The sequence below is a fragment of the Prionailurus bengalensis genome, chromosome D2 (genome assembly GCF_016509475.1).
Source record: "Prionailurus bengalensis isolate Pbe53 chromosome D2, Fcat_Pben_1.1_paternal_pri, whole genome shotgun sequence".
NCBI lineage: Eukaryota > Metazoa > Chordata > Mammalia > Carnivora > Felidae > Prionailurus > Prionailurus bengalensis.
The window spans coordinates 37,704,095-37,717,550 of record NC_057351.1 but is presented as its reverse complement, the minus strand read 5'-3'; the positions used below and the strand labels follow the sequence as shown (position 1 = coordinate 37,717,550).

Here is a 13,456-nt window from a genome sequence, read left to right as displayed (position 1 = left end):
TGATGAATCACTAAATTCTATTCCTGAAATCATTATTACGCTATATGTTAACTAACTTGAATTTAAATTAAAAAATAATAATAATAATAAACCCTGGGTTTTTATTTAGTCCATGTGTTTTATTCAACTTCTGCCATAAATCTTTTTCATAGCCAGCTGTGACATCACTGGCCAGTGGGAGCCCCTTCACATGGCTCTTAACCTTCGTGCTTGCCTCGAATTAAAACAAACTCATTGCATTGTTTTGATCTCATAAAGAATACCTCCACAAGTGACATGTATCTCTTAACAAAACATACAAAGATTTTATTTCCTTAATCTAAAGTGTCCAGTTTTAGAGGAAGCCATTTATTGATATTTTGAAACCATGAAGCTTTTGGATAAACGACTAACCCCCTCTCCTATTTTGTTTTTTTTGTATTCCACAGGCCAAGGTCAAGCCGCACCGGACCTTCAGATTTAACGAGTGTGTCTGTACACCCTACAATGCGGATTTTGATGGTGATGAGATGAACCTTCATCTTCCTCAAACAGAAGAAGCTAAAGCAGAGGCTCTTGTTCTCATGGGGGTATGTAGGGTAGGGCAGCCCCGCTTCTGTGTAACAGCTTGAAAGGAGGGGGAGGGGAGCGTGTGTCCTGTGTGAAAACACCCTGTAGGGTGTAAGGGAGTGTCAGTGACAGGTGGGGAGCTGAGAGGAGTGGGTATTCTTCTGGCCTATAATATGCGTTTCTAAGGTACAGGACATACATGAAAACCAGCTGGGAAAAGATAGATGTGGGCGTAGCAGTATCTTGACTGTTGGGTGTCAAGGGCACAGCAGATGTTCTGCATAAGTAGGTTTTCTGGTAGCTGAAAATTCTTTTGAGTACCCATACACTTTATTGAAGACTTTCCCATAGTATGTTACATACTTGTTTGTCGTCTAAAGGTCACCCTAAACAGAATCATTGTATGATGACCCATACCACCATTTCATTTTCCAGCAGTTAAGGGGAGCCCCTTAGATGGCAGAGAAGTTCAGCGATGACTCACACAGACACCTGCTCCCCAGGAGCGTGCGGCTGGGCTCTCGTTGCTGTGCTACATGGGCTACCGGCTCGCGAACCCAGCTGTAGCACAGTGCTGCGCGAGGCTCATCGCTCCTAAATTTAACAGGGCCCCGAACTGTTGAGTTTTTAGAAGCTAGGTTTTCCTTTTTCCCAGTATTCTGGTTTTCTTGTTATGAGTAGATTTGGCTGTGGTTGTTAGTGTTGCTACCCACAAAACACTTCTTACCATTTCTGATAGAGTGTTTTTCATCTCTTTTGGGGTAGGATGTTAGTATCGATTCTAAAGTCAAGGCTGTTAAGTTCTGTAAGCAGATCTATTAAAAGTACATGAGGATTTGGTGGGGACAGGAACGAGTGGCTGCGTTCATGGCCTGTGCCTCGGTTTTTCATGCCTAAAGTCGACATCTTTTCTAGTAAAGTATCTGATATGTTACTTCTTTTGTACACACACTTAATACTAAGAAATTCATGCGGGTAATTTCAGTTTTTTTAGAACATCAGTTTCTTACTTATTCAAACATTGTAGTGTAATGGAGTTATTTAAGGTGAGGTTTTTGCACATCACATCTCTTTTTTCTTTATCTCCATCTCTTTTTTGTTGTTTATTTATTTGAGAGAGAAAGAATGGAGGAGTGGCAGACAGAGAGGGAGAGAGAGAATCCCAAGCACACTCCACCCTCAGTGTGGAGCCTGACATGGGGCCCGATTTCACAACCGTGAGATCGTGACCTGAGCCAAGATCAAGATTTGGATGCTCAACCGACTGAGCCACCCAGGCACCCCTATTTTTATCTGTTTGTTGCTTATCCACGAACTTAGATGGTGGCAGTCATGGTTTTTAGTAGCCTTGGTTTTGCTTTTATCTACTTAACATGTTATAAATGCCCACCTTTGTTGTAAAGTTTTCATAATTATTGATGATAATGGCTTCACAGTATTTCACAAGCTTAGCACACCATGATTCACCTACCTTCTCCTGAAAATTTAGGGTGTTTTCCCTCTTTGCTATGAGGACAAATCCCTTAAGGGCCATCTTTGTGCATTTGGAGTCTTTCTTCCGAGTTATTTCTTCAGACCCCTCAGCCTTTTTAAATGATTTGGTTGATGCTTAATGAGTACCTACTGTGTGCCACCAAGTACTCTCCTAGCAGGGCAACACAGAAGAAAAAAGTCAAAATTCTTGCTTTTATCCTTATTCGAATGGGGAGAGGTGGAGAATAAACCAATATAAAATAGGTCGTGTGGTAGCAAGTGCTGAGAAGAAAAGAATAAATCACAACAAGGAGGAAAGAAAATGAGAGGAGTCCTGTTTCATGGAGGATGGTCTGAGAGGGCCACTAGAACGATAACACTCAAGGCAAGTTCTAAAAAGTTGACGAGCAGTGTGGTTGTCAGCAAAAGATCAATCCAAGCAGAGGACCAATAGGTACAAAGACGCTGTGGTGTGATCATACATGAGGTAACAAGAGGCTAGCCTGTTTCCTCCTAAGCCTTGTATTTGTAGCAGTTGTGAGGAGTGCTGTGCTCTGTATTGGAAGATAGCAAGAGAGAAGATGAGGAGGGCGAATGGCCATGAATGAGATCCACACTCCCACAGTCAGATGGTGCGTTGACCAGTGCAGTCATTTTTTCTGACCTTGTACTCTTATTCTAGTAAGCTCTCCAGAGGAAATAACCAGTTGCAAAATCACTTGTAATGATAAAACATTAGAAGCAGGCAATGTCCGCCAATAAAAAAGTTGGTTAGGTTAAATCACATCACATTCGTACCACAAAATCCTGCATGGCCCTTAAAAATGATGATGTAGTATTGTTGTCAGCATAAAGCTACTTATGATTTATTTTTTATTTAAAAAGCAGTCTGTGTGTAAGACATGATCTTATTTCATTTGGTAAATAGATGTTTCCGTGTTTGTAAAAAAGCTTATAGCCAGAAATTGGGAAGGTTATGTACCAAAATGTTTTAACTGCAGTTCTTTTGGTTTGGCAGTTCCATGCAGAGATGTTTTTTTGGGATTCTGGGTGGGGTTTTTTTGTTGTCGTTTTGGTTTTTTTCGCTTATCTACATTTTTAGACTTTCTGTAAAAAACATACTATTTTTGTAACAAAAAAGCAATAATTAGAATGTTGCTAGTGATATCAGCTATGTAAGCTAGTTGCTAGAGATAATGGCCTGTAGCCAACTACTTGGACTTCAGCCTTGAGTTCGGTACTGAGGATCCATTTTGTTATAACAGCATATATCATTGGTTAAAAATGACAATAAAACACAGGCTCTAAGGCCAGGATGGAAGATCTTTGTTACCATCAGGACAAATCCCCTCAATTACATGTAAGAAAATTATCATCTAACTGTATCAACTCAGCAGTTCTGTCTCAATAGGCAGGGCTCTAGCCTGAATGTGGTCCCAAATTACTGGGGAGACTTTTACAAAATATGCAAATCCTAGCTTCACGTGCTCAGCCCCAGACCACTCCATTTCCCATCCCAGAGAGATTCTTAAAAACAATCATGAATGATTGCCTTCCAGCCCTCATTGGAGGATCTTTGTTCTGTGAATGTTCACAATAAAGCAGGAACAGGTCTCTGCCTTGGAGGGCCTTTTACTCCAGGTGAGGTTGCCTGGACAACCCACAAATAACATAAGCATCTCCACATCATGATTTGAGCAAATTTACATGTCGCTTATTTCCCAACAACAACAACAAAACTTGAGCATATGCACTGTGATGCACAGAATCTTTTTTAATTTGTTAATTATGTACTGGACAGCTAGCACCCCTTTTTGCTCAGTGTAGGCATTCATTAAATTTTCATTAAATCGTGTCATTAATTATCATTAGTACTCACTGTCTTCATTAAGAGTTCAACAGTTCTGCCCTCGTTGTGGAGAGGTATGAAATTGATTGACCTCAAAGAGAACAGTGCTATTTATCATTCATAGAAGTGAATTTTCTTTGGAGAAGTGAATTTATTAATAACTAGGAAGTCTTACACATACAGAGTTCTTATAGGGATCCAAAGCTTCACTCAGTATTTAGTGTTGGCAGGAACGTCTGACGTCAGTGTTGCAGGTATGTTTTGACTCCTCTTAACAGATGAAGGAGCAAGGAGCTGGTGACAGCTGGGATTGAGAGCCTTGGCTGCCATTTCTCAGCCCCACTTTTCTGCTCACCTGCTCTTCTTTATTTATGTGTGACAATTCAGAGCCTTTGTGGTGCGGTTCTTTGGACTGCATCACGCAATCCAAAGAGTGTCCGAGAATGGCTAACATGTTGTGTTTGTTTTTCCTTTAGACGAAAGCAAATCTTGTAACACCAAGGAATGGAGAACCACTGATTGCTGCTATTCAGGACTTTCTAACAGGTGTGTTTATGAATTCACTTGAAAGGAAACTGTGGAACACTAGGATTCTCATTCACAGTGATTCATGTAACAACTTGAGAAGCGATTTAATTTCATGTGTTTAATTCTGTTGTTTACTATGTTTGATTCTGAATCTGCTTGAGAGATTTTGGATTGGCTGGTTATTCATTGAATCAGTAAGCATTTGTTCAGCTCCTGACATGCACTAGACAGTTTTCTAAGCACTGGAGATAGGACAGTGAGTCAAAGTCCCTTGTGGAGCTTAGATTCTAGTGGAAGACGGAGCCAGCAAGCAGCTATAGGTTTTAACTCACTCCTTAGCAATATTCCAGATTCCTTTTAAAATCGAAACCTTTTGGGGCACCTGTGTGGCTCAGTCAGTTAGGCGTCTGACTTCGGCTCAGGTCATGATCTCACAGTTTGTGAGTTTGAGCCCCACGTCGGGTTCTGTACTGACAGCTCAGTGCCTGGAGCCTGCTTCAGATTGTGTCTCCCTCTCTCTCTCTGCCCCTTGCCCTGCTTGTGCCTCCCCCCCCCAAAAAATAAATAAACTTTTTTAAGGTAAAAAAAATAAAATTGAAACCTTGTAATTGTCTCGCACATTCACTCCGTTTCTTTTTGTGGTGTTTGCAACATTCATAGGCGCCTATCTCCTCACTCTTAAGGACACTTTCTTTGACCGAGCCAAGGCCTGCCAAATCATTGCTTCAATATTAGTTGGCAAGGACGAGAAAATTAAAGTTCGCCTTCCACCACCTACAATATTAAAGGTTTGTGCTGGGAGCACCCGGGTGGCTCAGTCGGTTAAACATCTTACTCTTGGTTTCTGCTCGGGTCATGATCTCATAGTTTATGAGATCAAGCTCTGCACTGAGAGTGCAAAGCCTGCTTGGGATTCTTTCTCCCCTCTCTCTGTCCCTCTCTCTGTCCCTTCCCCATGTGTACGCATGCATTTTCTTTCTCTCTCTATGCAAATAACTATACATTTAAGACAGTAAAGCTTTGTGCGGGAGCCAGGCATGCCGGGTACAGGTTTGCATGTGAGTACTCTGCAGACCAGGCTCAGCCAGCTGACATTGTGACTTTCTTCCTCCTTCAGCCTGTCACCCTGTGGACAGGAAAGCAGATATTCAGCGTCATCCTCAGACCTAGTGATGACAATCCAGTAAGGGCCAATCTCCGAACCAAGGGAAAGCAGTACTGTGGCAAAGGAGAAGATCTCTGTGTCAACGATTCCTGTGAGTCAAAGCAACAGGGTGGGAGCAGGCAGAAAGCAGGTGGCCAATGACTGCCTTCACTTAGCAAGCAAATGCAATGTTTCTCTTAGGCAGGAAGTTTATTCTTTAGGGAAGTGTAGTTGGTATGTCTCCTCAGCTGTGATTCCCCATTTCTCTAAAAAGTAGAGATCATGTAGATACATGATCCAGTGATTAGAATGTTCCTCTCTGGATGTGTTTTAGATGACTAGTGTCTGTAAATTAATGCAATTTCTTTTATTCTGCCCCCCCCCCCTTTTTGCCATAAGAAAGTATCTCATCATATGAGGCATATAATTTATCATTTTATGTCCAAAAAATGTGTTCATTGTCTAAAAGTATAATGGGATTATTTTTCTATCGCCTCCTGGTCAACTTGTTTCTTATAACACGAAGATCAGGTGTAACCACAAGAGGATATAAATGTTAAACCATCTGAGTCATCCAGACTAATTCAACCCAAAGTATAGTCCACAGACCAGTGCCTTTCAGCCAGCGTTTCCTTTCTGACACGAGCTCCCTTGCTCACCCCAGACTGCTAACCAGCAGCTCCCCAGCAGGCTCCTCTGAATGGCACTGACTTTGAATGGGCTTTGCTAGCAAGGTCTTGTGACAAGAAATGGATCTCCAGGACTCTGTGCTGAAGAACTGAACCACAGAATCTCTGAAGGTCAAGATTCCTCTTTTGTAATGAAGAGTAAATGTGTTGAAGGGCACCGATTTTTCTCAGGGTTAGAGCCTTTGCTTTGAAAACACACCTCTGGTCTTTCAGGTGTTTTGGCTTTCTTGTTTTAGATTGTACTTTGTTTCATCTCCATGTAATTCCATTTTGTTGTATAGGCTCTTCATGGTGGTGTCATCAGTTTTCATCATCTTGGGGAATAACAAAGTGCTTTACAGTTTATGGAGTGGTTTGTGGCATGTGATTTCACCAGATGCTCACAACATCCCTTTGACACAGGATAAGTGCTTGGTGCTGTCACTTATAGTTCACAGTTGAAAATGAGGGTCCTGTAGTACTTTTCAGAGTTAGGACTGTAAGGTAAACCACTGGGCTTTTCATGCTTTTCAAAAGTCCCTAGATTTCTCTCTTTTTCCCCTCAAAAAATTTTGAGAGAATTTTGCTTTGCTTTCCTTTAATTTTCATAATGGGAGCATGCTTTCTCCACTGCCCCACGTTGGAACGAGGCTGAGTAGTAAGTAATTATTCAAGTGCCCAATCTTTGCTGTCCTTGCAGACGTTACCATCCAGAACAGTGAGTTGATGAGCGGCAGCATGGACAAGGGAACGTTGGGATCAGGATCAAAGAACAATATTTTTTACATTTTGCTTCGAGACTGGGGGCAGAACGAAGCTGCCGATGCAATGTCACGGCTTGCCAGGCTGGCTCCTGTCTACCTCTGTGAGTATCTCCAGCGTCCTCTGCGTATGGTGGTGGTTGCTTGGGTTTCAGGGCTGTGCATTAGTTTGTTCTTTTACCTTTGTTTCCTTCCCCCAGCCCCCACATGCCGCACACATACCCGCACACAGAAAGGAGACTTACTCCAGGCTGAATCATTTGGGACTTACAGAATGGGATCAGCTCAGTACTGACTTGCCTGGTTTCAGATTTGAACTTGCTCTTGAATTCTTGTCTCAAAATGCCCAGTAGCTCCACGATGCCAGTCAGACAGGGTTGTTAGACAAGGGCCCTCCGCAGGCTGCTTCCAAGGTACCTGCGCTCCACCTATGGCCCTCTGGGCCCTCACAGCTCAGCTCTGCTGGGTTACTCTGTGTTTTCCTTCTCTCCTTGCACTGTTCTGTTTCCTTTGTTGGCCCATCTCTGAGCATGCCATACGTGCAGGTTTTTACGTGCCCAAAAACGTTTCATTTCCACCCTTACACTTGATCGATTGTGTGGCTGGGTATAGAGCTCTGGATTGAATTTTATTTTTCATCAGAATTTTGAAGGTACTGCTCTACTCTACAGAGTTGCCGTGAAAGTGTATTTCTATTCTTATTTTCAACTTTTGTATGTGTCTTCATTTTGGAAGCTTTGCAAATCCTCTTGGTTCTGGAAGTTCACACTGTAGACGCTTGGTATGAGTCTTTTTTTCATTCATTGTGTTGGGCACTCTGTAAGCTCTCTTAATCTGCCTCCGTGTGTCCTTTGGTTGTGGAAATTTTGTTTTTGTTTGATAATTTTCTCACCTTAACTTTCTCTGTTCTTTTTGGAATTTTTGTTCATTTTGTAAGTAGAGCTTCTAGATTGACTATGATTTTTCTTACCTTCTTTTCTCTGTTGTCCATTTCTTTGTTTCTGGATTCACTTTATCTTTTTTTTTTTTTTTTTTTAAATGTTTGTTTATTTGGGTGGGGGAAGAGGCAGAGAGAGGGAGAAAGAGAATCCCAAGCAGGCTCCAGCACTGTCAGCAAAGAGCCCAGTAAGGGGGATTCAATCCCATGAACCGTGAGATCATGACCTGAGCTGAAAGCAAGAGTCAAGACATTTAACCAACTGAGCAAGCCAGGTGCCCCTCAGTTTAACTTTTAAAAATGATTTCCTAGAGGGGCACCTGGGTGGCTTAGTGAGTTAAGTGACCAACTTCAGCTCAGGTCATGATCTCACAGTTTGTGAGTTTGAGCCCCACATTGGGCTCTGCTGATAGCTCAGAGCCTGGAGCCTGCTTCGGATTCTGTGTCTCCCTCTCTCTCTGCCCCTCCCCTGCTCGCGTTCTGTTTTTCTCTCTCTCAAAAATAAATAAAAAACATTAAAAAAAAATTAGGGGGTGCCTGGGTGGCTGAGTCAGTTAAGTGGGCCAACTTCAGCTCAGGTAATGATCTCATGGTCCGTGAGTTCAAGCCCCACGTTGGGCTCTGTGCTGACAGCTCAGATCCTGGAGCCTGCTTCAGATTCTGTGTCTCCCTTGCTCTCTGCCCCTCCCCCACTCACACCTCTCTCTCTCTCTTTCTCTCTCAAAAGTAAATACATAAATAAAAAATTAAAAGTGAGTTCCTCGGGGCACCTGGGTGGCTCAGTTGGTTATGCATCCAACTCTTGGTTTTGGTTCAGGTCATGATCTTACAGTTCATGAGTTCCCCCTGGGCTCTGTGCTGACATTGCAGAGCCTACTTGGGATTCTTCTCTCCTCCCCTCAGTTGCTCTCTGCCCCTCCCCCATTCATGCTCGCGCTCTCAAAAATAAAGTTAAAAAAAAATTTAAGTGAATTCCTCTATTGATTTTTTTTTTTTATTTTAACTATCATTTATTTCACTTCCAACTATATTTTCCATGTTTCTTATTTGCAGGTAGATTTTGATTTTGGGGTTTGTTTTTTTTTTTTTTTTGTAGACTTCCTGTTCTTGATCTCCAGATACCTCTTCTCTATCAGAGACAATGTTTTTCATAGATTTATCTGCTCCCTGAATTTTCTCTTTAGTTTTGTTTTTCTGTGCATTTGTTGTCTTTAGTCTTTCATGTTGAAGACTTTCCTCAGAGGTCTGGTGGTCCCAGGGGCACCTGGTTGGCTCAGTTGGTTAAGCGTCAGACTTTGGCTCAGGTCATGATCTCACATTTTGTCAGTTCGAGCCCTGCGTTGGACTCTGTGCTGATAGCTCGGAGCTTGGAGCCTGCTTCAGATTGTGTCTCCTTCTCTCTGCTCCTCCCCCACTTGTGCTCTGTCTCTCTCTCTCTCTCTCTCTCTCTCTCTCTCAAAAACAAATAAACGTTATGTTTTTTTTTTAATCTGGCGGTCCCTGGCTATCCATTCATATTTTGGGGAGTGAGACACCAAACACCGATTGGAAATGGATGGAGCCTGTTGGTTGATGGACTTCTCAGCCCCTTGATTGAGCTGCAAGGCAACGTTTTCATTGAGGAACTACCAAATAGCCCTGTCAGTAATACTTTTCTCTAGGGAGGCTTGGTTTCTCCAGGGACATATCTTCCACTCTCAGTCTCCCACCCAAAGTTGAGACCTGCTTCTCAGGATTCTGGGATGTGGCCAGGGAAAGGGACTAAGGAATCACAGTCATGGTATATACAGACCTCATGCCCTACTTTACAGTCCTCCCTCTCTGTTTGCACTTAGGATCCCTCAGTCTAGAGCTCTCTAATTCCGTATACTGGGACATAAAGTCTCATCTTCCACAGGAAAATACTGGTTTTCCATCAGGTTTCCTTATCTCCCAACACATACGTTGTCTCCAGCATCTGCAGAAGCTGGCAGTATAGTTTCTGAGCATTTCCAGACTCATGGGTCCTCATTTCCACAGCCACTCTTAGGTGTCCCTTCCCCACCCTGCTAAGCCAGGTGCCTCTCATCCACCCATTTTCTACATATGTTAGCGTTGGGATTATTGACCATGTGTAGTTCCCTCAAAGGTGGGGTTTTTCTGTGTTTGGGGAGGATTTCTGAAGAAGGAAGGGGGTGTGGGCAGAAAGGTATCTGAGATGATGTCTTAGAACAAGAAGTCAGATGGCTCGTTTTCCATTGCTGACTTTGTCCAGCTGCTTTTTGGTATTTAATATTGGTCTGCTGTATATTATAGTTAGTTGGGGACAGTACTTGCTCCCCACTGGGTTGTAACGTCTCTGACAGGATTCAGTGAGTCTTGGTCATTTTGATGTAACTCTCTACAGACTGATACATTTTTATTTAATTGGGTCATGATATATTCTCTCAAGGTATAAACTGGTTTGTATATAGTGGGTTGACTAACATCCATGGCACTCTCTTTCTGCTCTACCTGCCGACTATTCTGCAGCCAACCGTGGATTCTCCATCGGGATTGGTGACGTCACACCTGGTCAAGGGTTGCTAAAGGCCAAGTATGAGTTGCTGAATGCTGGCTATAAAAAATGTGATGAATACATTGAAGCCCTAAACACAGGAAAGCTGCAGCAGCAGCCTGGTTGCACCGCTGAGGAGACTCTAGAGGTGAGTCTGCTCCTCGGGTGGGTTAGCCACTTCATGCCCACAGGGCTGTGCTGCAAGCCTGAAGAGAAGGTAGCAGAAGGGAGGAGGAAGTAAAGGCAGTGCCTTTAGCCCCAGGTCAGCCCTGTGCGACATGTGTGTGTTCTCGTTTAACAAGGGGAGGGCCTTCAATCAGATCCTTTACATCCCTAGCAGCTTTCACGTTCTAGGTGGTGAAAACAGGGCCATCTGTTCACTTGACCACATGGGGCTGCTCTTGTTCCAGCGTCACACTTAGGCCCCTTCTGTAACTGGTACTCACATGCTTGTGCCCTTTCTATTTCTAGCATCTTTGGAGTAAAGACTAGCAACCGCAGCTCTTTAAACGGATGGTCTTTGAAGGAGCACCTAGCTGGTTCAGTCGGTAGAGCGTGCAGCTCTTGATCTCAGGGTTGTAGGTTTGAGCCCCACATTGGATATAGAGATTACTTAAAAATCAAATCTTTAAAAAAATAAAAATCAATGGATGGTCTTCAAAAGAGACTTGGGCACAGAAGAGGGAAAATTCATATCACATGCTTATCTGCTTCCCCTGTCACATTAGAAACTAGGTTAGCTGAGAACGTGCCGAGCAAGGGTCAGAATCAGAATGAGGACCAGCCTCTGGGAGCTCTGCATTCTGTCAGGCAGCCTGGGTCGGCAGTCTGACTGCACCAGGATTTCACCTGGCTTTCTTCTGTCTCCCCTGCAGCCCATGGCTCAGAGCTTTAACTCACCTAAGTGTGGAAAAATGGATAAGCAATAAGAAATTTTCTGATGACATGAATTTTTTGTGAAATAGGAAGAAAGCAGAGTTGTAGGCACCATTCACCATTAGCTCATTCTTAATCTCACTGAGTCTTTTAATTTATTTTTTTACTTTTTAAATCCCAGTTAGCTAGCATATAGTGTAGTAATGATTTCAGTCATAGAATTTAGCGATTTATCACTTACATGAAAACCCAGTGCTCATCCCAACAAATACCCTCCTTAATGTTCATCACCCATTTAGCCCATCCCCCCACCCAATACCCCACCAGCAACCCTCAGTTTGTTCTCTGTGTTTAAGTCTCTTATGGTTTGTCTCCCTCACTCTGCTTATCTTATTTTTGCTTCCCTTCGCCTATGTTTATCTGTTTTGTTTCTTAAATTCCAAATGAGTGACATCATACGATTTTTATCTTTCTCTGACTTATTTCACTTAGCATAATACACTCGAGTTCCATCCACATTGTCGCAAATGGCAAAGATTTCATTCTTTTTGATTGCCAAGTAATTGTCCATCGTGTGTGTGTATGTGTATGTGTGTGTGTACATACACACACATACATATACACCACATCTTTATCCAGTCATCAGTCGATGGACATTTGGGCTTTCCATACTTTGACTATTGTCAGTAGTGCTGCAATAAACATTGGGGTGCGTGTGCTCCTTCGAATCAGCATTTTTGTATCCTTTGGATAAATACTTAGTAGTGCATTTGCTGGATTGTAGGGTAGTTCTATTTTTAATTTTTTAGGAACCTCCATACTGTTTTCCAGAGTGGCTGCACCAGTTTGCATTCCCATCAACAGTGCAAAGGCAGTTCCCCTTTCTCTGCATCCTCGCTAACATCTGTTGTTTCCCGAGTTGTTAATTTTAGCCATCCTAACAGGTGTGAGGTGGTATCTCATTGTGGTTTTGATTTGTATTTTCTTGATGATGAGTGATGTTGAGCTTCTTTTCATGTGTCTATTAGCTATCTGGATGTCTTCTTTGGAAAAGTGTCTATTCATTTCTTTTGCCCATTTCTTCACTGGATTATTTGTTTTTTGGTATTGAATTTGGTAAGTTCTTTATAGATTTTGGATACTAACCCTTTATCTGGTATGCCATTTGGAAATAATCTTCTCCCATTCCTTCAGTTGCCTTCAGTTGCCCATTCCTTCAGTTTTGCTGATTGTTTCCTTCACTGTGCAGAAGCTTTTTATCTTGATGAGGTCCCGGTAGTTCATTTTTGCTTTTGTTTACCTTGCCTTTATCAAGTAAGAAGTTGCTGCGGCTGAGGTCTTTTGCCTGTTTTCTCCTCTAGGATTTTGATGGCTTCTTGTCTTATTTTTAGGTCTTTCATCCATTTTGAGTTTGTTTTTGTGTATGGTAAGAAAGTGGTCTGCGTTCATTCTTCTGCATGTTGCTGTCCAGTGTTCCCAACACCATTTGTTGAAGAGATTGTCTTTATTCCATTGGATATTCTTTCCTGCTTTGTCGAAGATTAGTTGGCCATACATTTGTGGGTCCACTTCTGGGTTGTCTATTCTGTTCCATTGATCTATGTGTCTGTTTTTGTGCCAGTACCATATGATTACAGCTTTGTAATATAGTCTGAAGTCCGGAATTGTGATGCCCCCAGCTTTGGTTTTCTTTTTCAACATTACTTTTACTATTCGGGGTCTTTTCTGGTTCCATACAAATTTTAGAATTGTTTGTTCTAGCTCTGTGAAGAATGCTGGTGTTATTTTGATAGGAATTGCATTGAACATGTGGATTGCTTTGGATAGTATTGACAGTTTAACAATATTTGTTCTTCTGATCCATGAGCATGGAATGTTTTTCCAAAAAGGAAAATTGTCAGAATTGTCTTCTTCAATTTCTTTCATAAGTTTCCTGTAGTTTTCAACATATAGATCTTTCACTTCTTTGGTTAGGTTTATCCCTAGGTATTTTATGGGTTTTGGTGCAATTGCAATGAGAGCAAGTCCTCTTTCTGCTGCTTCATTATTGGTGTATAGAAATGCAACCAATTTCTGTACATTGATTTTATATCCTGCGACTTTGCTGAATTCATGTTATCAGTTCTAGCAGTTTT

The 13,456-nt window shown here is 42.2% G+C and overlaps 1 protein-coding gene across 2 annotated transcripts in view; it reads left to right on the top strand.

Annotated features, from left to right (window-relative positions):
• POLR3A (RNA polymerase III subunit A) overlaps nucleotides 1-13,456 on the top strand; it is a 51,571-nt gene that overhangs the window by 18,442 nt on the left and 19,673 nt on the right. For both annotated transcript variants that reach the window (XM_043596680.1, XM_043596679.1), the window contains 6 exons: nucleotides 429-569; nucleotides 4,348-4,417; nucleotides 5,060-5,187; nucleotides 5,517-5,655; nucleotides 6,912-7,076; nucleotides 10,421-10,593. In XM_043596680.1, coding sequence (XP_043452615.1) covers nucleotides 429-569; nucleotides 4,348-4,417; nucleotides 5,060-5,187; nucleotides 5,517-5,655; nucleotides 6,912-7,076; nucleotides 10,421-10,593 — 816 coding nt within the window. The remainder of the gene's footprint in view (nucleotides 1-428; nucleotides 570-4,347; nucleotides 4,418-5,059; nucleotides 5,188-5,516; nucleotides 5,656-6,911; nucleotides 7,077-10,420; nucleotides 10,594-13,456) is intronic.